This window comes from Numida meleagris, unplaced genomic scaffold (genome assembly GCF_002078875.1).
Source record: "Numida meleagris isolate 19003 breed g44 Domestic line unplaced genomic scaffold, NumMel1.0 unplaced_Scaffold180, whole genome shotgun sequence".
In the NCBI taxonomy this organism is placed as follows: domain Eukaryota; kingdom Metazoa; phylum Chordata; class Aves; order Galliformes; family Numididae; genus Numida; species Numida meleagris.
The window spans coordinates 879,368-904,554 of NW_018363597.1; the positions used below are offsets into that span (position 1 = coordinate 879,368).

The 25,187-nt window shown below is 47.7% G+C and overlaps 2 protein-coding genes across 5 annotated transcripts in view; one reads left to right on the forward strand and one right to left on the reverse strand.

Annotated features, from left to right (window-relative positions):
• Positions 1 to 25,187, forward strand: part of LOC110390697 (GTPase IMAP family member 8-like) — a 685,191-nt gene that overhangs the window by 442,092 nt on the left and 217,912 nt on the right. The gene's annotated exons all lie outside the window — the stretch shown is intronic.
• Positions 1 to 25,187, reverse strand: part of DHX30 (DExH-box helicase 30) — a 60,790-nt gene that overhangs the window by 34,629 nt on the left and 974 nt on the right. Inside the window, exon 1 of one of the 4 annotated variants that reach the window (XM_021382122.1) lies at positions 635 to 724. The exons of 1 other annotated variant lie outside the window; for it this stretch is intronic. In XM_021382122.1, coding sequence (XP_021237797.1) covers positions 635 to 709 — 75 coding nt within the window. In that variant the 5' untranslated portion in view covers positions 710 to 724. Of the gene's footprint in view, positions 1 to 91; positions 198 to 277; positions 569 to 634; positions 725 to 25,187 lie in introns of those variants that run through there. 2 more of the 4 variants (XM_021382121.1, XM_021382124.1) reach the window with 2 other exon arrangements.

Sequence of the window (25,187 nt, forward strand, 5' to 3'; positions counted from 1 at the left end):
CCCCCCATCCCCGCCGCGCCGTCCCGCCCCGCCCCGCGCGGCCCGAACCCCCGCGGTGGGAGCGGCGCCGGCCCCGCTCCTCACGACCGACCTCCTCACAACCAACTCTCTGGCGCCGGTCCGCCGCCGCTCGGGACTACAACTCCCAGGAGCCCCCGCGAGCCGCTTCCGGGGCAACGCCCGCACGCCGCGCCGCCACTTCCGCCGCGGTACCCGGATGTGAAACCCCGCGCTCGCCCCCCCTCTCCCGCTCCCGCCTGCAACTTCGCCTCCTCACCAGCGGAGGGCGCGAGAGGGCGGCGGCGTGGGCGCGGGGCGGTCTCCACGGCAACGGCGGGTGCCGGCGGCCCGCGGGTTCTGCGAGGCCTGCGCGTTCTGCGGGGCCTGCCCTCACAGAAGCGTTAAGATTAGAGAAGACCTCGGAGATCCCCGCTCCCCCCCCTAGCCGACACCACCGCGCCCGCTGCCCACGTCCCCCAGTGCCACATCCCCACAGTTCCTGAACACCTCCCGGTTCGGTGACCCCAGCACCTCCCTCTGGAGAAGGAACCATTCCCAGTACCCAGCCTGACCCGAGCTGAGGCCATCCCCTCTCATCCTACCGCTGTTACCCGGGAGCAGAAGCCACCCCCACCTCACCACCACCTCCTCTCAGTTGTAGGGAGCGATGCGGTCTCCCCCGGGCCCCTCGTGCTGCAGACGGACCCATCCCGCTCCCCCAGCCGCTCCCCTTGAGGTCTGGGAGGGCGCTGGGCTGTTGGTGAATGGCGTTGTCTCAGAGCGCTGACCTGCTGCCGCATTAGGGCTTCTCTAGCAACACGTGCAGCAAGGTAAACGTGGAGAAAGGGAGGCTCACAGCTGTGGGAAAATGTCGTATTTGAAGTTCAGCACGAAACTCGAGATGGTTTTCGTACAGGTTTGAGCAAATATGACAGAACAGCTTGTTTGTATGCAGAGTTTTGCTTGTTTTTCTGGCCCTTTTTATCCACCGTAGCTTTTCATATCGTGGAATCATAGAGCTCGTAGAATCATTGAGGCTGGAGAAGACCCCTGAGATCAGCAAACAATTGCTGATGGCAAAAGTGTACACGAGAGCTTCTGCAAATCTCCACTTGCAAAGAGCGCTGCTCATGTTACTCGCTTTTCCTAACCCTAAGGTGTTGGAAATATTTTTGTACCTGTATTTTACTCATGTTCGGAAGATTAGGAAGACTGATGGATTCCTGGCCAGTCTGATGTGGTGACTGGCAGCCCTGCCCACAGCAGGGGGTTGGAACTCAATGACCAACCCAACCGTTCTATGACTCTATGATTACTGGAATGCGTGCTTTTAATCGCTATCATGTCAGATCAAATGCCAAATATTTGGTGTTTGTGAACGATTCCGCAGTCACTCGTTGCCTTACTGCTGCACCAAGATTTTCAGCACGATAAACTTGCTTGTGCACCAATCCCAAAAAATGTTTTCTTTTGTGATGCTGAAATTGCATTTGAAGTCATTCTTAGTACTCAAGAGTTCTACTGCGTGAAAAGTTGGGGTGCGTGGGATGATTTAAGCTTAATGAACTTTTGGTTTCTTACTGTGGTCTGCAGGGCGCTGCTGTCTCCATGTCACTTGTACGCGGGACAAAATGTGATGGAAAGGGAAATATCTAAAGGTGAAAGCATGAAAGTGGGATTTCCTCAGAATTTACCTCTTCCAGAACTGTAAGATGAGGTGACCGGGACCTGCGAGCCTGTGGGATGGAGGAAATGACCACAGATGCTGAGGGAGCTCCAGCACTGCACTCTTCCCCAGAAGCTGCAGCATGAAGTCCAGTCGTATTTGCAGACTGAAGGCAGAAGGGTCAGTGGGTAATCCCCATCCCTGTGCAGCATTTACTGATAAGGGCAGTAAGAGAAAGTGCTGAGATAAGTGGAGGAACCGATGCCATTATCGCAGGCTTAACTTTAAAGCCTGCATCACCATCCACAAGTCATTCAGCAAATAACCTTAAGTAAAGGAATGGGTTTCAGGAGGCTTAGCATGGAAAACTGCTTCATCCAATGGCTTTGCAGAGAATATGTCGTGGCATCTGAAGCACGATCGTTTAATTGCAGCCTTCTGCTTGCTTCTACTTGCTTCCTTTGAGGGACGTGGTCAGAGGGCACGGTGGGATGGGTTGGCATTGGACTTGGTGATCTTTGTGGTCTTTTCCATCCTTTATGGTCCCATGATTCTACTGATGATAACGTTTTTACTGGCAATACTTTGTAGTCTTCTTTCCACGCAACTTAAGAGATGCTGCAAAGGCTGACTTTAGGCGAGCTCTAAATGCAGTTTGACACTTCTTGTAACTGTACAATGAACAGAAAGCCACAGGTGATGCTCTGATTTCTCGCTTTGGTTTTCATTTTCATAACAAGCTTTGTCTACCTTAACCTTATCATCTGGCTTTGTTCTGAAGAAACTGCTAAAAGCCCTGTCCAGGAGAGCTAGCCTGAGGCAGCCTCTTGCCTATGCTTCATGTGTGCAACTGGGCTGCTCGAGTGTAGCTGGGAAGGGGGCTGGTTTTCCTCCTTTTCCACACCAAGGTGGGTAGCTTTGTTGTTTTTGTTTGATTATTTATTCATTTATTTATTAATGCTTCTGCTGAGTTTATGTGAAACTAGTTAGTGGGTTTGCAAGGTGGCAGAGAAGGTGCCGGGTTTGCAGCATCAGAGGGACAGCGTGTGGTCAGGAACAAGGACAGGGGACGTGAATTCCCACTGCCCATCCTTCAGTGAGAGCAGCCAGGTTACCTGTCTCCTGCAAATGAAGATCCTAATAATGAAAACACTGTATTCAACTAACACTGTATTCAAGCTAACAAACGTAGATTCTGAGTTGGACAGCTGTTTGATTTTCAGTAACTGCAGGTAATGAAGTCTTGCTGTAATTCTGGTAGAATGTGTTTGGCATTTGCTTTCCCAGCTGGTTTTCTGTTACAGCCCAGACACCGCAGCTGTCATTCAGTGAAATAAATGAGTAACAAGTGTCGGTATTGTGGATCTTTTAAGATCTGACACCTTTACAGCCCGATTACACCGTGTTGAACTTCCTTGCAGGCTCGCTCATACCAATCTGCATGTGGTTACATTACCAATTTTTTTCTCGTTGCAGTTCTAAGGACAAAGAACATCATGCTCTGTTAATGTAATTCCATAGAACTCAGTGTCGGATGAGCTGAGAGTGTTTGCTGCTCTTTCTGTCACAATGCCTGGAGGATATAGAAAAATACAGCAGTGTAGAAGAAAATATTTTGATTTGAAGCTTTCAAGCCTTCTTAGGCTTTTTCTACGCTAAAAGGTTAATGCAATTTATGGGAAGGCTGTGAGGGCTAATTTAGAAGGTTGCTGTGGGTATTTGCTTGGAAGCTTGGTTGTCACTGATACAGTTTTTGAGCTCATCACTGTTCTTATGAGGTCAGGAGCCTTTCTTCTTTATGGGATGCTGCCACAGCTGCTGCAGCAATGTGGAATCTTGAAGGCAAAGTGCTGTAACTTAGCACAGGTGCAAAATGATGACTTTAGGGGATGACTTAAAGAAACTAGTGAGAGAAATTGAGTGTAAGTGCCCGGAGATGAGGCAGAGGAGCAAGTAAACCCATCTGGTTGAATAAAGCATGCCTGAAGAGCTGAACTGTTTCCTAATAGGAAAGGATGGGTGCTGCTGGAGCCAATGAACATGAGCTAACAAGTGATGGATAAGGGAAACACAGCTTCTGGGATAGGCATTGATGAACCAGCTGCTACAGCTATTGAGACCAAACCAAAAGTAGTTTAAGAATTCTGGATGGTTTAGAACCAAATCCCCACCCTCCCACTAAAACTGAGAGTCTGAATGGCCTCGCACGTCCGTTGTAATGAACAGAACAACCAGGGGTCATTTCCTGAGCCCTCTGTTGTGAAGGAGGACGCTCACGTTCCCTGCTGTACCTTGTAAAGTTCTGGGTAATCTGGATAATGTGTCAGAAACGGAGCTACTGGATCCGATGATAAATTGCTTTTTAAACCAAGTCCAAGAATTGTGAAAGAAACTTGTGCAGCCAAGCCGCTAAAGCCATGTGAAGGTGTCTGCAGTGGAACTTGTTAGACTGGATTGTCAGTGAGTAATGCATCGTGTCTCTTTTTTAATATGAACCCGCATGCTTTCGTTTCTAATCTCCCTTAATGGCTCTCATGATGAGACACGATGGGATTTGTGTGCTCCTGGGAGCAGAAATGCTTCACGGGCTGAGCTCTGTGCTGCTCATGGAAAAAATGCATGCATCTCCTCCTGGGGCCTCAATAAGACAGAGTCATAAGATACTGCATTTTATCTCACCGTGCGAAGTAACTTTATAACCCATTCCCAATTAAATGTTAGGATTAGAAAATTGTAAGTAGACTCTTGGAAGTAGACTGCCTTATTGAGGACCTTAGGGGGAAAAAGGGCATTTTGCTCTTCTTTAGCTCCTTAAATATTCTTTTCTCCTCTTTTTCCACTTTTGCCACATTTCCAGCACCTCTTTGTGGTCTAATATTTGTTAGAAATGGTACCATTTTCTTCTGAGCAACATTGGCCTGAAAATCTTTGAGCAGCAAGGATGCCATCCCTTCAGCTGCAGCTGTGCTGCAAAATGAACCTTTGGGAAATGATTTTGCGTGGCCAAATGAGAGGATTGTGAATTCTTAAATGCTGCTTTCGGGTTGCTAGTTTGGCAAAAATTGTGCTCGCTTTGCTTAACTGCTACTCTGCCTCGCTGTGTGGCTTACAAAGGGAGCCCAGCAGGCCACCTGCTATGACTTACACTTGCCCTAAACAGCCAAGAACTGTGTGGGCATAGATTACTGCAGCTAACATTGCAGGTCCTTACGTGACATGGTATCCCCATGTGTTGTTCCAGAACTGTGGAGATGTGGCACGTGGGGACGTGGTCAGTGGGCGCTGTGGGGATGGGCTGGGGTTGGACCAGGGGATCTCAGAGGTCTTTTCCAACCTCAACGCTCCTTTGATTCTATGACTTATGGATTCCTAGGGCTAGGGAGGAGTTTGCTGGAAGCTTTCTGTTTGCCTTTCATCTCTGTGCTCTCTACCACAGCTGATGCAGTACTGCTCTCAGGATAACATCAGGACGTGTCCATCTTCCACGGGCCCTCCTTGTCATGATCTACGGTTCTGTTCAATGAGAGTGTTGGAAGGAGCCCTGGAGGTTCTCCAGTTCTGAGTGGAGACTTGCAGCCTGAAAACTCGTATTTTGTCATTTCGTTTTTGACCCCTTTACCTAAGAATGACTATTTTAAACTTTTTCATTGGCTGCTTTTGAGCAGCGCTTGTTCTTCATCAGAGAATCACAGAACCATAGAACGGTTGGGTTGGAGGGTGCCTTAAAGGGGATTCTGCTCCTACTCCCTGCCATGGGCAGGGTGCCCAACCACCAGATCGGGCTTATCCACTAACATAGGATTTATCCAAGGGAAAAAAAAAAAAAGGATGTATCCAGATGTATCCTATGGTACTAAGATCTTAGCATATATCCAGAAATCCTAATTTCTAGACTGTGTGGAAAATTGTGAGAGAACAGGTTTGATGCTCCAGCGTTCAGAAACAAGACACTCTCATTGTAGTATGTTTGGAAAAGGAGGGAAAAAAAAGATCCTGGTATTTAGAAGAGTGGGTGGCGGTAATAGAAAATAAATTAAAAGGAAACATCTGCAATAAAATAGATTTCAGGCTGGAATGCAAACAGCTTTGGAGGGTCAGCAGTTGGGGTGGCCTGTGTTGGTCTATGCACCCATGAAAGCCGGGAGTGCCCGCCAGCCTCCACCTGCAGAACATCTCCTTATAAATGTTCAGTCCGTGGAAGAATTGCTCCGTTTCACTCTGGCACAAAAAGGTCTCACCCACCGATGTGTGGAGAGTCTCTGAAGATGCACTGCCCGCCCGGGCCCTGCCTGGGCTGTCCCTGCTCACGTGTTGGGTCCTGGTTGGTCCTAGTTCTCATCCAGAGAAAACCCAGAGCTTCTCTGTCTGAGATGGGGTGGTTTCAGCTCGTGTTTGACTTCTTCTCGTTGATAATTCTTTGATGTGTTTATTAAAATCAGAGTTCTTAAACTGGGGCCACATCTGATCTATGCAAAAACAGCCTCCACGCTGCTGGAAAGGAAGCTCTGCACATTTCAGGCCCGGTTCTGATCTGCTTTGTTCCTCAGCTGTCCCACTGCTGATGTGCACTAGGTCCTGCACTCCTGTGAGAGAAATCACAGTTCTGGCAGCAGAGGTTTAAGCTGAATTACACTGAACTGGGAAAGAACTAAGAACAGAACTGTCTTGAACTAAGAACAGAAGATTCAACTCGAAAATGTTTCTTCAGTCCTCGTTCCTTCCCAGGCAGGTTCCGGCCTGCACTGAGAGGTTTTGAAGTTTGCAAACAATTGCTGATGGCAAAAGTGTGCACGAGAGCTTCTGCAGATCTCCTCTTGCAAAGAGCGATGTTCGCATCGCTCACTTTTCCTAAGGTGTTGGAAGTACTTCTTGCAGCTGTATTTTACTCGCGCTAGGAAGATGATTTGCATGCATGCTTTTAATTTCTATTATTTCAGATCAAATGCCAAATATTTATTTGTGAGGAACAAATACCAACAGGCATCCTGCAGCGCATCGGTGCTTTGCCTGCCTGTAGTGTGAAGGTGTTGCTCAGGACCAGGGACCCTCGGGGTGGATGGTAAGGCTGTGATTTCTTTTATTCCTGAATTTGCACAGAGGGAAGAAATCATTTCCCTGCTTAGCTGCAGAGAACTGGACTCCTGTGTTGGTTTGTGGTAGTCTAAATAATGACAGAATCACAGAATCCCTACAGGTGGAAAAGTCCTATGAGCTCCCCAAGGCCAACCCCACCCAGCCCCACCATGCCCACTGCCCGTGTCCCCAGGTGCCACAGCTCCATGGTTCTGGGGACCTCCTGGGACAGTGACCCCCCCTCCCTTGGCAGCCCATCCCAGAACCTCAGTCCCTTTTCTGAGAATTAATTTTCCCTAGTATCCAACCTGAACCTCCCTTGGCGCAACCTGAGGCCATCACCACTCATCTTTCATGCTGCCAAGGTTTTAGCTTTCTGCTTTATGATCTAGAACGTCTCTGCATGCTATTGACTATTTCTTTAGTGTAACTTCTGGGATATTTTCTTTGTAGAAATAAAGGTGGGAGGGAAAAGCTTTTGATTTAGCCCTGTACCAGTAGAAGGACTTAGCTTCATGCATTGAGAGCTGTGACGTTTCTTTCACGAAGACTCTGGTGAGGAGCAGGACCTAACTTCATGCACCTGTCCAGGTTAATGGCAGAGGGTTCCACAGCAGTTTAAGCCACGAAGCTGAGTCATAGAATCATAGAATCACAGAATGGTTTGAGTTGGAAGGGACCCTTAAAGGCCAATTGTCCCACTCCCTGCGATGCTCAGGGACACCCACAGCTCCACCAGGTGCTCACAGCCTCGTCCCCTGACCTTGGGTGCCTGCAGGCACGGGGCACCATCACCTCTCTGTGCAACCTGTGCAGCGCCTCACCGCCCTTAGTGTTTAAACTTCCTTATATCCAATCTAAATCTCTCCTCTTTTAGGCTGAAACCATTTTCCCTCATCCTATCACACAGACCTTGCTACAGAGCCTGTCCCCTTCCTTCTTACAGCCCGCTGCTCCTTGCAGGGCTCGGTTTCCCTCGCAGTGCAGCAGCAGGGTGCCAGCAGAGGTGCTTGGGATACCATTTGGATTTCAAGCCTTGATGCCTGCTGGAAAGTGTGCACTTAAAGCACATGGGTTCTTAAATCTCCCTATCTTCTGCACACAGGTTTTACGCTTTTCTTTTAGGCAGCCAATTTCTGAAGCTTCACTTCAAGAAGCGTTGTGGTAGAAAATGGGTTGGGTGAATGCTCATTTCTCAAATAGAATATCTGCTTCTATATGGCTAGATTTCCTGATTTATTTATTTTTTTTCCTGCCGAAGTCTCTGGAAGCACTTGAGTTGCTCCTTTCAAGGGGCTTCTAAACTTTTGAAGCCTTGTGTTCAGTTTTGAAATAATTTGAATGTTTGCCTTACAGTGCAAATGGCAAAGCTCATTTCCACGGACTTTGGCAGAGCGTAAGGGTTTTTTTGGCTCGAGTAGTTCTCTTCCTCCTTCCATTTCTCTGGAAGAAAAGCTGTTTTAAATTATTGTCCTTATTGTGATAGTGTATTGTCCCTGGATAAATGCACTTTCCTTTTGCATCGGCTTCTGCAAGTCAGGTGTGTTGGATCGCTCTTCTGGTGAATCATGGAATGGAGTTGGTAGGGACATCCCTGTTCCACTGGGGTACAAGGTACATCAGTATACAGCGTGTGTCAGCGTGCTCATGAAGGAGCAGTGCCGCCACAGCTTTACTCCCCTACACTCTTAGAACTGACCCTCTCACGTGCAGACCTTCATCTCTGGTCATTGTTGGCTGTGACTGTCAGCGAGAGGCTCAGTCAGGTAACAAAGTGGTTTCTGTGCTCCTACACCTTCATGTCCGTCCTGTGAGACAGCATCCTGCTGAGGTGCTCGTCACCCACTGCATGATTACGGCTTCGGTTTGCTTCCAGCACAGCCAGCTGTGGAACGGAACAGGGTCCTGAGCAACCTGCTCCAGGCAGACCCGCTCGCAGTGGAGATGTCGGCTGCATCACCTCCAGCCTTACAGGCAGAGCTCCTGGGCTCCACTCTGAGCTTCTGGAAAACAATGGCTCTGAAGAGCCATGGACCTTCAGAACATCAGTGTCTTAGGCAACACAACAAAGTACAGGAAAGTAGTAACTTGTCAGATGCTTTGTATCTAAGTAACTAGAACTTGTCTTAACTGTATGTCAGTATTTAACTAAATTAGCTGATGACTACCTTTAATTCACTGCAAGGCAGTTATTTTTCTCAGGCAATTACAATGTTTATACAGACACGAATACAAATGCGTGAAGTTGACTGTTCTGCATAATATTTTCTGCCATTTACAAATGTGTGCATAATTATACCTCAGGTGCTACACTCTCTAGGCTCCACCACCAACAGCCTTCATTTTCCCCTTAAGGATGCTGATCTTCCGGCTCCTTCCTCCCGATCTGCCAAGGAGATATTTTGCTGATACAAGGAAGTTCTGAGCGAGTGGTGAGCATATTGAAGACTGACAAGAGAGATGTGCTTGTGTCTCAAAGCATTCACTGGTAGGGATGAAAGAATAAGTGACTGCAGTGGTACAGAGCACGACCTGCAGGGTGGCCAGCTCAGCTCACTCATTATAAAAAGTGTGGAAGGAGAATAATAGTCTCAGTCATGGCAATCACCATCTCCTGGGCAGTGCTCATTAATTACTGCCATGCTATTCTAAGCAGTCTAAACTTAGAATAATCTAGAATAACGGTCACCAGTGCCGCTGGTCCGTGATAATGATGCACTGAGGGCACTGCTGTGATCTCAGTTACACCTGCCTGCGCCTGACAGCAGAGCTGGAGGATGCTGAAGGCAGCAAGTTATGGAGCCACGGCTGTGGGTGACTCTTCCACGACAAATAATAGGACTGATGTTGGCTTTCCCTGGTCTAGAGAGACTATTGTTACATTCTGAATTCACGATGTTGCCATAGAAATACAGCTCCTCATTGTTCGCTTCCCTGTTAGAGCATTCTTAAGAAATAATGTGTTGCGCTGTGGCTTCTGTAAGTGAAATTGAATGTCACTTTTTGTCCCCAGGGCCCAGCAGTCCTTGGCGGTGACTGGCAGCCTGGAGACGTCAGGAGGCACCAGGACCCCTGGGCGCTGCGTCGCTGTGAGCCCCGGGATGAACGAACCGCTCCCACCTACTCCTCTCTCGCAGAGCGCCCTGCAGGAGCCGCTGTTGCCTGTTGTACACCTGTGTAAGATGTGAGCAAGCAGGTCCGAGATCAAATCGATATCCCAGGGTGGCTCAGGTTGGATATCAGGAACAATTCCTTCTCCAGAGAGCGGTCAGCGCTGGCACAGCTGCCCTGGGTGGGGGGGGGTCACCGTCCCGGGGTGTTCCAGAGCCTCGGGGAGGTGGCACTGGGGGACGTGGGCAGTGGGCGTGGGGGGGTGGGGGGGCTGGGGATCTCTGAGGTCTTTTCTGACCTTAATGATTCTATGAAGCACTGAATTGTGCAGTGATAGGTGTGAAGAAAAGTGCTGATCATTAAACCAAGTCTTAAATCAACAGCAGTATGATTTACGGAAACAGGCTTATGAGTCACATCCAGTAAAGTGGTCGTAATGTACTGTTTCTTTATAACTTCTTTTGCTAACTGTAGTTTTCTCATGTAATAATGCCTCAGCTAATATCAGCTGACCAGTAATTTGCATTTGGCACGTGACAGCTGCTCTTGTTTCACCTTTTGCTTTTGAAAACCTTTGTGGTTTTGCATATTCCTAGCCTTGCTTCTGCCAGATTGAGGAAAAAAACACTATTAAATTGAAAAAAAAAAAAAAAAGAAGAAAGAATTTTAGGCCTTGCTGCTTTATCTTCAGAGCACTACAAAGTGATTATAGAAGTAAAGTTACTGGCTATAAATTTGCATGCCCACCAGGCCTGTGCCACAAGGAGAACACCACTTGGTGCAAGGAATGTTGAATAATCCAAGGGCAGGAACAAGAGAACAAATTGTACTGACATTGTCCAGCAGATCTGTACGTCCAAACCAACACCTGCTACGGGAAAGTGCCTGGAGAGATGTGCTTTTTTCTTCAGTGAGTACAACAGAACTGGAAAGCTGTTGAAGTCTGACCCGAATTCCTCTGTTCATACTTTTTCGCATAGAACAAGCCATAGAATTCCTTGTTATGGGATGCTGTAGAGGATTAAAGGTTTCACAAGTTGACTGGAGAAGCTGCGAAATACATCGAAAGCTATTGGGTACGAAGATGTAACTTCTGCCTCCCAAGGTCCTTGAGCTGCAGAGCGTTCAGGAGAACCATGAACACGCTTCCACTTGGGTGTGCAGCCTTTCAGATCCATCAGCTGTTTTCCATTCTTAAGAATTTGCCCCGTGCCTCCTGCGGCAGGCTTATATGGCTCTTCTCTTAATGGACAAAATGGGGAGAGCAGTGCCTGAGCTCGTAATGCCTGAGGCCATGCTCCAAGACAGTTGTGTCTTAAGGCTGGAGAGAACGTCCTCCCAGCCCCCTGTGTTTTTAGATTGTTTTAATCTAAAAAAAATCCTTTTGAGTGTCTCAGAAGACTGCTAGGATGAGAAACATTCCATCTGAGCTCTGCTGTCACAGCAGATGTGAGCACGAAGTTGGAGAGGAATTTCCTCCAAGGTCACGTAGACATGCCCTCAATTTGCTTCCCATCTTTGGGCCTGGTTTGCTTGCTGGAACCAGGCCAATAGCTGCCGGAATTTGATTTCTGATCTTTAGTTGTGCCTGGAGCTCTGTGTTGGTAGCACGTTGTTCATGGGTAATGATTTTTAAGGAGAACACAGAGAAAAGGGCACCACTTCTTCCTGAAAGCCAACTTTTCTAGTAGTAAATTCTGAGCGAAGATGCCTGTAAGGGTAAGCACTGAATCTGAACATGAGGAATAAAGAACGAGAAACTCTGGTGGAAACGGGAGAGAGCTTGCGCTTGATGGGTTCAAGATGAGTATGGGATGGATGATTCGTTGTTCTTTCACTGAACAGAAATATCTCCTGAAAGGAAGTACAGTCAATTACATTCAGATTTGAAATACTTGTTCCCAAAGGGAATAAACAAGTCAGCCAGGCTCTACCAAGATGACGCTGTGGTGCCGGTGCAGTCTGTGGCTCCAAGCCCTGTATTAGTTGTTGGACGAGATGCTTCCTCCAGGTGAAGGAACTTTGACACCAATGAAGGTGTTGGGCTTCAGCGATGTGGAAACCAATAACATTTTAGTTCTTGACGCTTCAGAATCATGTCCAGTGAGCTTAGAATTGTGTGAATCAGCAAATACTCTCAAATATTTCATTAAAACTTCAGAAAATTTATATGAAATCAGTAATATATTTAGTATAGCTTTTAACTTTCTCTAGTGGGAAAGAGTAGCTTGGACGTGTCTGTCTTGCTCTGAAAATGGTCCCCAGCTTATAAAGCAGAACTGATAGCCCTATATTGCCACCTGTTTTGTGATGCTTAAGAATATACATAAGCTATTAATTTAGTTTAATGTGGAGATTTCTTGAAATTAAGTTGACTAAATTGCATGTGATTGATTATATTGGTCCTATTTAAGTTCAATCTAATTTTCTCTTGCAAAACATTCCCTAGATTACTCTGCCTTTTGGTTTTCTGGGCTTTTCTCCTCTCTGCCATCATCCTTCTTTAGATTCGTGATTGTGTTAAGCTTTGCTGAGTGTGCAGTCTTGTCTTCTTCCTGCAGAGCTCCTGCCTTGCACAGCCTTTTTGGAAATGCTGTGTGTCAGAGTCCCTCCTGCACTGCCAACAGTGCGGCTCCAGGCTGTGCCATGTCATAGAATCATAGCATGGCCTGAGATGAAAAGGACCTCAAAGATCATCGAGTTTCAACCCCCCTGCTGAGTGCAGGGTCACCAACCACCAGACCAGGCTGCCCAGAGCCACGTCCAGCCTGGCCTTGAATGCCTCCAGGGACGGGGCATCCACAACCTCCTTGGGCAACCTGTTCCAGTGCATCACCAGCCTCTGAGTGAAAAACTTCCTCCTAATATCTAACCTACATCTCTCCTGTCTCAGTTTAACACCATTCCCCCTTGTCCTATCGCTATCCACCATTGTGAACAGTCATTCCCCCTCCTGTTTATGTGCTCCCTTCAAGTATTGGAAGGCCACAGTGATGTCTCCCTGGAGCCTTCTCTTCTCCAAACTAAACAAGCCCAGTTCCCTCAACCTTTCTTCTTAGGAGAGGTGCTCCAGCCTCTGATCATCTTGCTGGCCTCCTCTGGACCCATTCCAAGAGCTCTGTATCCTTCTTGTGCTGGGGCCCCAGCCCTGGACGCACTACTCCAGATGGGGCCTCACAAGAGCCCAGTAGTGGGGGACAATCCCCTCCCTGTCCCTGCTGCCCACTCCTGTTTTAATGCAGCCCAGAACACAGTTGGCCTTCCGGGCTGCCAGCGCACACTGCTGGCTCACGTCCAGCTTCTTGTCCACCAGGACCCCAAGTCCCTCTCCACAGGGCTGCACTCAAGGAGTTCTTCCCCCAGTCTGTATAAATACCTGGGATTGCCCCAGCTCAAGTGCAGCACCTTGCACTTGGCCTTGTTGAACCTCATTAGACTCACGTGGGCCCACTTCTCCAGCCTGTCCAGGTCCCTCTGGATGGCTTCCCTTCCCTCCAATGGATCAACTGCACCACTCAGCTTGGTGTCATCTGCAAACTTGCTGAGGGTGCACTTGATGCCATTGTCTATGTCACTGATGAAGATGTTGAAGAGCACTGGTCCCAAGACAGGCCCCTGAGGGACACCACTCGTGACCGGCCTCCACCCAGACACAGAACCATTGATCACAGCCCTTTGGCTGCGACCAGCCAACCAGTTCTTAACCCACCGAACAATCCATCCTTCAAATCCTTACCTCTCCAATTTAGAGAGAAGGATGTGGTGAGGGACCCTGTCAAAGGCTTTGCAGAAGTCCAGGTAGATGAATTCTGTTGCCCTTCCCCGGTCCACCGATGTCATCACCATACCCAGGCAACAGAGGGCTTACCCACTGAGTTCTTCTCTTCCTATAAACTGGTCAAAGTAATTTCATGCTTAGAGCATTGAGGACATGGGGTAAGAAAGTGATCTCTGGGTAGAAGAACCGTCTAGGTACAGTTCATGTTGTGAAAAGCTAAAACAAGTTTTGTTTGCTTTGATTGTCCCAATAATTTGGCACAGTTGTTCCATGACTGATCCATTTCATGTATAGCTTTGTGGCATCTCTTTGGCTTTTAGGTTGCTCTCTTTGAGAAGTCTTGTTTGTCTTACTTCCTTTCCTTCTGTGTTTCACTTCTTTTAAGGTTTCTCCATCTATCACTTTATTCTTGCAAAGGGGGAGAAGGAACAATTAGCCCTGCTCCAAAACAAAAGCTGAGAACCTCATTTCTTCCCCGTGTCTGATTCTGAACAAATCTGATAAAGTGGGGACAGGAGGGAGATCAGCTGAAAGAAGCTTGCACTTCAATAGAAACATTTCAAAAACCTTGAAAATGCTGGAATGCGCTGATTCAGGAGATGCACATCATGGAGTACTCCTTGGTGTGCTCTGCTGCCTTTTTCTGTTGAGCTTCCTCAGCCTGGGAGTAGAATGAACTGGGTTGCAATCTGCATCATTGCAAACAAATGTGAGGCAACTGAGTAAAATGTGGTGCACTTACTGCTTGTATTTCTTGTGAGGTTTTCCTCATGTTTTCTGTAAGGTCATTAGAAGCATTCAACTTCTCGCAAAGCTACTGAAAAAACAACATCCAGTCTGCACCTTGCTGCTCGGTAGGAAGCTCCACTGAAGGCCGCCAAATACATTGTCTCTACCTAAACTGAATGTGGTTTGAGATGAAGGTGATGGGAGGGACTCTTCAGAGCCCTGGGGATGTTTCATACGTGCCTGCATGTGATGTATTTTGTTCTTGCACTCCCTTCACAGGCAGATCCTTCTGGCCACATCTTGCTGTTGTCATCGTGGTGGGTGCAGAACAGCTCAAGGACAGATGGAGTTGCAGGGCTGTACAAATAAAGCAGAGAACCGCAGAGGGGCTGAGGTTGGCAGGGACACCTGGGTCCCTCTGGACCTCCCTGCACCCGGAGCAGGGTGTGCTGCCTCACGTCCAGGTGGGGCCGGAGACCTCCAAGGGACAGATGTCCCTCTGGTGGCACTTTGCCTATTGCAGTGCAGAATGCCTTCAGCAAGGACACAGTGCTGACAGCGTTCAACATTCCTGACCACCAGGACTGCTGGTCCCTCTTGTGCTTCTGTTGGAGAGCAGTTTTTCTTTCATGGACAGCTTCAGGAAAGGTTGGACTCCTACAGTCAGTAAAATTAGCTTGCATTTTTAACAGTGGCATCAGCCTAGAATTGAATAGACTGCAATAAACGGAGCGAACAGCCAGTACAGACTACTCAAAGCTTACATGTAATTCTGTATTTCTGCTGCAGTGATTGATAGGTTAACAAATTCTTAACAGATTAGTGCTGTGCTCCAAGCAGCAGCATTGCTAATCTCCTGCAGGTGCATACTGTGGTGGTTGCACTTTTATTCCGTGGATAATAAACCTCATTTTTTGTTGAGTTATATTATAGAAATCCAGAGGATTCTGGAAGTACACCGAATTATAAGCTTCTAAATCTGTTAAAATAGCTATCTTAATGCACAGTTCCTTGCAGTGGGGTGCATTGTGTCTTTGTCATACTTGAAGAGTTACAAGGCACATAGTGATCTCACACCCAGCTGAAATTCTCCTTCCTGCTTTCTGTACTGTATGGAATTTTATGCTTGCTCTGCTTGCAATTAATTGTTCTTAATCACAAGGAAGGCATTAGATATTTTATTATATACATCCACTTTGGATAAAAGAAACTATACTAGCAGTGAATGTTTCTGCTTGTAATGAAGAGAAGCAATAGGTGGAAGAGTTGGGGTGCCATGCATACCAGGTGGGCACTGTTCTATATAAAGCCAGCTCTGCCCAGGGCTCCACTGCCTGGCTCTCATTCACAGCCAACTCCGTGAAAGGTGGGAAGAGAAAGGGCACGGGGAGCCCAAACTTATTTTCCATCCCCATACCTCCGTGTTCCCTATCAGCAGGGCACGTATCCTGGGCATGGTGGGGTGGGCCGGGGTTGGAAGTGGTGATCTCAGAGGCCTTCTCCAGCTTTAATGATTCCATGTGATTCTATGAAGGACTGAAAATGTGATGGGAACAGGAAGAGAAGTATTCATCGCTGTGGATTGCTGATGATGTATATCCAGCGCTCTATGTGTGTGAAAAGAAGAAGCCCTGTGTTTACCAAAATTACTTTGCTCTCTTCAGGCAACCCTCTCCACTTACACTTTGAAACCTCATTAAGAGAGCACTGAAGGCTCTGAAGAAATCCCACTTGGGGAAGAACCAAGACCCAACCAACAGCGCATTCCCAAAGCTCCACTCTTCAATTCTGTTCTCCTCAGCAAAACTGAGTAGGAAGTGAAGTTAAAAAATGAAATGTGAGCTTTTAACCAGGACCAGAGGGCAACCAGGCGGAGTGGAATGGAGCCAGTTGCTCCCTTTGGAAGATCACTGGAATTCTGTCCAGTTCTGAGTCCAGCATCTTGCAAGCTACACAAATTCTGGTCAGCTCACAAGGATGCAGAAATGCTTGCTTCAGCTATGTCTTTTTTTTTTAATAATGATACTTGAAAAAATCTTGCTCATCTTTGTTTCTCTTATGGGCAAAAAGCAACCTAAAAGGAAGTTTTTTATGAACCTTCATTTGAATTCAGATTTGCCCGGTATTTGCCTACTGATGTTCTGGCATCTTGTTCTTGTGTGATAGCCACTGCTGTCCCAGTTGTGTGCTGCTCGCGCTGCTGTGGGAGGCCGCACTTCTTCATTAGCTGATGGCTTTTAAATGATCTTCAGAAGTTTAAGATAAGTGGCAGAAGACTCAAACCAGTTTCAAGTTTGGAAGAAGGAAACTCATCTAACACGTATCCTCCTGTAATGAGCAGGGTTGGTTTCCACTTGGCTTTCTTTAGAAGGCACATCGTCACGCCAAATGATGTTGCTGGGTGTTTTAGTAATCTAATGTGCAGGCGGTAAGCTGGTCACATCCTCAGCTTTCTTGTGAGGGGACACAACTGCTGCACGTGGAATACCTGCTATGTGCTGTCGTTGCCAATGCAAACTGTCATGAATAAGCCAAGCTGACAGAATTTAGGAACAAAAAAAAATACAACAGAAACTTTCATGTTGAGAATACATCAGCAGCTCAAGTCGTGTTTGTGGTAGTCAACACATGAGCTACAACTTGATTTAATGAGGCTTTAATGAGATTGGGCTGAGGTTGCTTGGCCTTGAATGGGGATGGATGTTATTTTCTATGCGAGGAGTTGTGGAGATACTGCTGAGGATGTAATGAGTGCAGAACGAGTAGGTGCTTGGTGCTGGATGAGCATGGGGAACCTGCTGGAAGACATTTGAACAACACACCAGTATCATTCTATCAGCTGATCAGCACCTGTTTGACCTGAGCTGATCTTTCTGTACCTCCTTCCTTTTGCAGATATTTAGCCACAAGCCTCTACAAACTATTGCTATTTCTGGGCAGTACACGTGTGGTGTGTCTGTGACATGTGCCATAAGGAGTAGATGCTGATGGATGGTGCAGGATGATTTTTACATGCTTCGAACTCTGAGAGCCTCACAGAGCTGGGATTTTAGGAGAGCTTTAAATAGTGCTGCAAATTGGCACAACGGGGTTGGAAGATTGCTCCGTCTGTGGGATAAGACATGGAACGAGCCACTCACAAGTGGGAAGAGTAAAACGTTAACTGAGGTAGGAAAAAAATGTCAAGTTGAGGTTACACAGCACTTCAAAGAGAAGAGTACATTTGTATTAGTATCAGTGTGGTTTGTCACTGGAGAGATCGTTAGAAATGGCACCAGCCCAACAAGGTCCACAGGTTGCATTTTGGTCTGCATTTTTGTTTTTGAGGGCTGTAATTTTTTCACCTTCATTTTGGAAACAGCCACTGCTTTTGCTCTGCAGAGCGCTGACACTTTCTTTGAGGTTTCTGTTCCCTAACGCCAGCATCTGCTCTGCTCTGTGCTCCCTGGGGAGCTGGTGACCCTGCAGGGCCAGCAACATCACCAACAGATCTCCAGACTGTGTGACCCCACGTTGGTTTTCTGTTCATGTGTTATAAAAAGGTTTGTTGTTTGAAAAGGAGCTGCAGCTTGAAGGACCATCTAGTCACAGCCTTCCCCTTCCTGACCTCGGCACACGGGTACCATTCTCCGCACTGCTCCATCCTTGTCCCCATACTCCTCCAGCCCCTTCTTCCAGCTGAATCCCACTCGCTGGCAGCTCAGCAGTGGTGAGTTAAAAGAAAACTGTGGCAAATTACTCTGAAAAGGGAGAGTAGCCTTTGCAGTAGCTGGGGAATACCTCTTTTATCTGCATTGCCTGGGGCTGCAGAGCCGCTGGGAATTCGGCTTGGTCTTCACTTCTGATGTACTGCTGGGAAATGCATTCTGGATGTTGAGCTTAAATAAACATGTTTCCAGAGGCAGCACTTGGCTGGGTGCCTGCTGCAGTGCTTCCCAGACAGATCGGTTGGGTTTGGATTTAGTACTGAGTACACTCTATTCATTCCTTTCTATAGCGTGTAGCAATAAACACATCATGTTATGGCTTTATTTTGGCTACAAATTAATTACAGAGAATGTAATTGCTTCCCCATTGGAAGCCAGGGGGAAGCCCACAGTGTAGGGTCATCAGCTTCTTGAAAGCTGGTCTTTAACATTTGTATGTTTTTCTGTAAGTAGGTGAGGATTAAAAAGAAAAAGCATCCTGCAACAACCACTCCTCTCCCTAGGAACGCACCGAGGCACTCCTGGTTCTACCAGTGTGTTGAGCAAAGGAAACCTTGACGGATAAGTTCAGACTTGTTATACTTACCGCTACTCCCTTCCTCTTTTTGCTGGTAGGCAATTGTCAGATCCAACCAAGAGAAACAGAGTTTTCCCAGAGCAGAGCTCTCGTGTAGCTTTCTGTAGGTTTGGCCAGCTGCATGCCTTTGGTGCTTTGGATCCACCCTGTGGTGTTCGACGCGGTACTCGTGGATCTTCCCTGGGCTCTTCCAGGTGAAGATAGTGAGCTGAGCTCCTCCATTGAGCCTGCAGTCCCATTACACTGCTTTCACTCCCTCCTGCTACTCATTTCCTGAGTGTTACAGGTCCTGCATTTAGTGCCTCCCCTGCAAAGGCTGTTCTCCCTCTCTGATGCATAGAAATGTTGAGCTCAACTATGAGTTAGCAGTTTGGAAGCTTTTCTTTCAGGTACAGTCTCTGCTTCCTAATCAGATTTTTGAGGATGCGTCCATTAGAGCTTTTAGCACATCAGTGATGATCGTAGCTAACCTTATGATCACTGAGAACTTCAATTTATGTTTGGCCTCTTCGCCTAGAAACAACAGGGTGTTTGTTGGAGAATGGAGCAAACAAGCTGTGGCATCGTGGAGGCTTTTCGGCATAAAGGGACCGCTTCCATTCTGGGACGCAGGTCTTGTCCCCAGCTCTGCAGGCAGCCACAGTACAGGGGCCTTTTCAGAAATGCATCTCAGTACTATTTAGGGATCTTTCCATCCCACTCTTCCTAGCAGGCGGTTCCAGAGCCTTGCTCCTGAACTTGTAAGTGCTGACTTCTAACCCAAATGCTGTGATGTTCCAATTTGTCATCTCAACAGCAGTACCCCTCAGACTCAGAAAGGTGGTGCTCTTGCATATTTTTACTCTTTTTTTCTTATTCTGTAAGGCTAAATAAGTAAAGCTCCTTTAGCCGAGTGAAACAGCAGGTTTTTACCCTTTTGAGTACTCCTATAAAGTGATTAATCTTGCCGGGATTTAAACATTAGTGCCAACCATGTTTGTTCTTGCAGTGATCGCAAGCTCTTGTTGTTGTCTCTGACAGCTGAAGGGCAGCAGAGCTCGAGGAACTGAAGCCTTTCAATCAAATGGACTCTAAACTAAGAAAGCAGTTTTAGTGGTTTGTCTCAATCATCCGTAGCCATTCTGAGAACATGCAAATGGCTCATTAGCAACTGTAGTGTTCTTCCCAGTTATTAAATTCTGCTGGTCCAGTAAGCAAATTCAAACCATGACGCAGTTGCAGGTGAAGTCGGCGCACGGCAGCAGCGATGAGGGCTGCAGCGGCGTGTCAGCTGTGGGTCACCACTGCTGGCTGCCCACAGAACAAACCCTGTAAGTGTGAACGATGAAATGCCCTTGGCAGTTATTTGCATGATGTGTACAGCAGCCTGCATCTGTATCTTGACAACTCAGGCTGATAAAAACATTCCCAATTCAGTACATAATACAAAGTATAAAAATGAGATAGTGATACGGATGTGTGTGCTGGTTCCCAGTCATTTTGAATGGGTTAGATGGTGCTTATCTCAATTTTCAGACCAGTAAGCTAGGCCAGATTTCATGCTCCAAGGATGCAGACAAAACTCTTCCTAGTTGGAGGACAATTCTGATGGGAAGTTCTCGAGTCCAAATGCGGAGATGTGGAAGGAGCCCAGTGGGCTTCCTGGGCAGCAGCTGCTTCCATCAGTGAGGAAGCAGGTACTGGTCTTATGAGCGGACACAGAAGACAGCTTCATTTGTTCCTCGTAAATTGTACAGAGATCTGGATTCAAGAAGTTCCTTTAAAACGAAGAAATCTTTGTGTGTCCATTGTTTTGGTCATAAAATTCAGCTACATAACAGAAATATTGATAAAATAGAGCCAAATCAGCAAAACAGTAATGCAGCATGTTACAGTCCTGCTAACAATCAGCTTCTTACAAAGCTTGGACTCTTGTTTGAGAGCTGTAACTGCAGTGTTTCTTATTGCTTTCTCCAAACATTTTTCCTTTGGCTCATGTCCTGGCTGAGATGGTTACCTCCCCTGATAGCAGCTGGCATGGTGCTGTTTCGCATTTAGGAGAAAAACACTGCTGATAACACTGTGATGTTTTAGTTGTTGCTGAGCAGCGCTTACACTAAGGCAAGGACTTCTCAGCTTCTTGTGCTGCCCTGCCAGCAATGGGTGGAGGCACAAGGAGCTGGGAGGGTCAGAGCCAGGACTGCACCGACAGCATTTATTGCTGTAGAGGTTGCTTCCATTCCTTTTCTGTGCCTCCTGACCTTTTTACCTGTTGCCTGGACAAAGAACCATCAGCTGTACGTCCAGAGGTTTGCACGCGCTGTTGGTGTGGGTGAAAGCTGAACTGTTCTCTGCTTTTCCTTCAGTGGGGCAACAGCGCGTCTGTCTCGGCTTTTATTAGGACAGCTTCCTATTTCCGAGACCTCTGCCTCTCCATCAAAGCTGAAATGGACGTTTTCACGAATTGGTGAGCAGTGGAGTGGGGAGCGGGACCAACAGATCATGCTGTTGTTAATCCTCACTTCTGGAAAAAGAAAAATCCAGCAAAGCAGATGGCTGATGGGCTCTACCAGCTTCTCCAGTTACTGGCTTTAATTGCCTGAATGATCTGTGTGTGTGTGCTCTTCTGGCCTGCACAGCCCCGAGACCTGCAACAACTTGCAATCCCTGCCTGGGAGCAGCGAGACCAGAACGATGCTGCCTTGCCGTGAGACGCCAGAGCTTCCCTGGCAGTGCTGGGGGAAGCAATAGGGGGTGAGGTTACTCTGGGAACAGTTTTGGTAGAGAAGGACTGGGTTCTTGGCATGAAAAAAATATTAGTAATCATAACAGTACAATGTTGTGGCTTTGGTGTGTAAAAGCAAAGCTAGGAAAAATTACAATCTGAAGACAAGTCTGAAATGGAAGCATGTACGGGCTGGCAGCTGCTCACCACGTTCTTTTAATATAAACATCATCTTTCTTCAGCTTACATGTTCTTCTTTGAAACAATTACACTGGTATATAAAGTACATTTTCTGACAGCTGCATGACCTGCATACTGCTCAAAGGACACTGCAGCTTGAGTGCCTGCTGAGACTTGGGTAAATAATAGTGGGATAAAGAAACTTTCTTCTTTGTTGCAGTTTAAGTCATTCTAAACCAATAATGAGCTGGGATTTGAAGATTACTGCTGGCTGTGGGACTGAGTCACCTACGTGACATGTTTCAGGCAGTTGCCCACAGCACGAGATAATGCTTTCTGCCAAAGAAAGTACCAACTTCGCTATAGATTAAATTCTGAAGCTACCAGAAGGGTTGAACTTCGCTCTCATCCTTACAGATAGTCTTACAAATACTGTCCCGCACTTCACACCAGATCTGCCTTTTCTTTGGGCTCTAGTGCACAGCGTCTGCTTTGGAAGCCTTCCCAGATGAGAGTGAAAACTAAGGAATGTAAGTGGAGATGGCAAGGCAGTGGTCTTGATACCAACGGATAGCTGAACTGCTGATCCTGGAAGTGCGAATAGCACGCCGTCAGTGTTCACTGATCTTAAAATGGGGATTTGCATTTGCACCGTGCCAGTCTTAAAGTTGGCTTTCTAAATTGAACGGGCCATTTTTTTCAGCAGCTCTGGGGGAACAGTGAGGAGATTGGTTCTGTACTGTTCTGGTTCCAGGCTTTCACTTCAGCAACTTCTTTCTCTCCTTTTCACTCCGCAGAATGTACAGCCATAGTAGTTTATATCTAGCACTCACTGCTTTGATCAAAATACCCAAGTCCTGAGGTTCACACGTGGTTCAGGTGTCCAAACTGCGCAAGGAGAGCCTGGTGGACTGTGCCAGCATCGGAAAGAACAAGGTAAGACAACCTCTGCTTAATCTTTCGCACATTTCCCAAAGAATCCTACTAGCCTCAGAACTCACTGTAGGGAAGATGTTTGTGTTGGCACCTAATTTACTCCCTAGTCATGTTTTTCAAGCTCCCTGTCTTCTGCATTGTTTATTACATGCTCTTCTGAAGTCGCTGAAGGAATGACGTCTGCAGCCTTGCTGCTTGAGCATGGGTCCACTGGCACTGATGCTTGGGCTCCATCGCATTCTGTTGCAGGTGATTAGCATCGTAGAATCATAAAGGTTGGCAAAGACTTCTGAGATCACCAATTCCAACCCCAGACCACCCCCACCATGCCCTCAGTGTCACATCTTCACATCTTGAACACTTTTAGGGATGGTGACCCCCCCACTCCCTGCACAGCCTGTGCCACTCTTTGGAGAAGAAATTGTTCCTAATCTGTGACCTGAACAAGCAGCCTGGGCTGCTGGCTGAAGCTGTGAGGTGTTGGCTCCTTTCTGCTGAGGAATTCTAGGATTGCTGTCCTGCAGCAAGGGGTCAGCTGCCTTTAGAAATAAAGGGAACAAAACCATAAATGCAGTCCTATCTCTGCAGATAGAGAGCAAACACACAAGGTGTGCAGACCTGAAGCTCTGCTGTCAGCTGTCCTTGAGAGGGAGGAGCAAATACTAAAGGGTAAAGAGCTCTCCACCACCTCTCTTCCACAGCAGGAAAAAAAACAACCAAGAGCCATGCAGAGATGAAGTGACTTCCAACATACAGAATCACAGAACTGCAGATCAAGTCCAACCCCTGTACAACGAAATTATTGCCAGAAAGGTGCTATCAGAAATTTCAATCTGCCACCAACCATCCTCCAGTGTTCAGGCACCTCTCCAGGTCTTGGAGAACAGGAGAGGTGCCTGAAGACTGGAGGAGAGCCAATGTTACTCCAGTCTTCAAAAAGGGCAATAAGGAGAATCTGGGAAACTACAGGCCAGTCAGCCTCACCTCTGTCATTGGAAAGGTGATGTAACAGCTTGTTCTAGATGCCCTCTCCAAGCACTTGGAAGAGAAGAAGGTCATCAGGAATAGTCAGCGTGGATTCACCAAGGGAAAATCGTGCTTGACCAACCTCATAGCCTTCTGTGATGGCATCACCAGCTGGGTAGATGAGGGGAGAGCAGTGGATGTCATCTACCTTGACTTCAGCAAGGCTTTTGATACTGTCTCCCACGACAACCTGATAATGAAGCTGAGAACATGTGGGATAGATGAGTGGACAGTGAGGTTGAGAACTGGCTGACTGGCCGAGCTCTGAGGGTGGTGATCGGCGGTGCAGAGTCCTGTCTGAGACCTGTGACTAGCGGTGTTCCCCAGGGGTTGGTGTTGGGTCCAGTTTTGTTCAATATCTTCACTGACAACCTTGATGAGGGGATAGTGTCCACCCTCAGCTAGTACGCCAATGATACAAAGCTGGGAGGAGTGGATGACACACCGGAAGGCTGTGCTGCCATTCAGCGAGACCTGGGCAGGCTGGAGAACTGGGCAGCAAGAAATCAGATGAGGTTTAACAAAAGCAAGTGTAGAGTCTTGCACCTGGGAAGGAATAATTGCAGTACAGGTTGGGACATGACCTGCTGGAGAGGAGCTCTGCAGAGAAGGACCTGCGGGTCCTGGTGGATGACAGGTTGGCCATGAGCCAGCAGTGTGCCCTGGTGGCCAAGAAGGCCAGTGGGATACTGGGGTGCATTAAAAGGAGCGTGGCCAGCAGGACAAGGGAGGTGATCCTCCTCCTCTACTCTGCCCTGGTCAGGCCTCACCTGGAGTATTGTGTCCAGTTCTGGGCTCCCCAGTACAAAAACGACAGGAATCTCATGAAGAGTCCAGTGGAGGGCCATAAAGATGATAAAGGGCCTGGAGCATCTCCCTTATGAGGAAAGGCTGAGCAAACTGGGTCTGTTCAGCCTTGAGAAAAGAAGACTGAGAGGGGATCTTATATGTGTTTATAAATATCTTAAGTGTGGGAGTCAAAAGGAACATGGCCAACCTCTTTTCAGCGGTCTGTGGGGACAGGACAAGGAGAAATGGCCATAAACTTCAGCACAGGAGGTTCTGCACCAATATCTGAAGGAACTTCTTCGCAGTGAGAGTGATGGAGCCGTGGAGTGATGGAACAGGCTGCCCAGGGAGGTTGTGGATTCTCCTTCTCTGGAGATATTCAAGACCTGCCTGGACGCCTACCTGTGCAGCCTGCTGTACAGAGCCTGCTTTGCAGGGGGGTTGGACTCGATGATCTCTGGAAGTCCCTTCCAACCCCCTGAGTGTGAGCTGCCACTGGGTCCCGCCAGCCCCTCAGAGCACTCCGCACATCTGAGGGATGAGCAGAGCTGAGCACACAAGCACCAGAGGGCGCATTTAACAAAGCGAACAAACTAAAATCCATCGATGAACAGCAGCAGCACAGAGGGAGTTAAAAGCCACCACAAGACATAACCATAAGTGCGGCCGGACCATTTTGGCACGAGGAAGGGATCCCTCCGAGCGTTCTCCTCAAACAGCCCCACCGCTCCTCAACCCCCGAGCCGCGCTCCCCTCAGCGCTAACGGTCACCGCGAGGGAGGGACAGCACCACGCATGCGCCGCGCGCGTGGGCGGGAAGAAAGGGGCGCTGCGCCCCCTCCGCGCACGCGCAGAACGGGCCGGCGGGCGAACGGCGCATGCGCTAAGGCGGCAGCGGCGCGGCGTGGGGG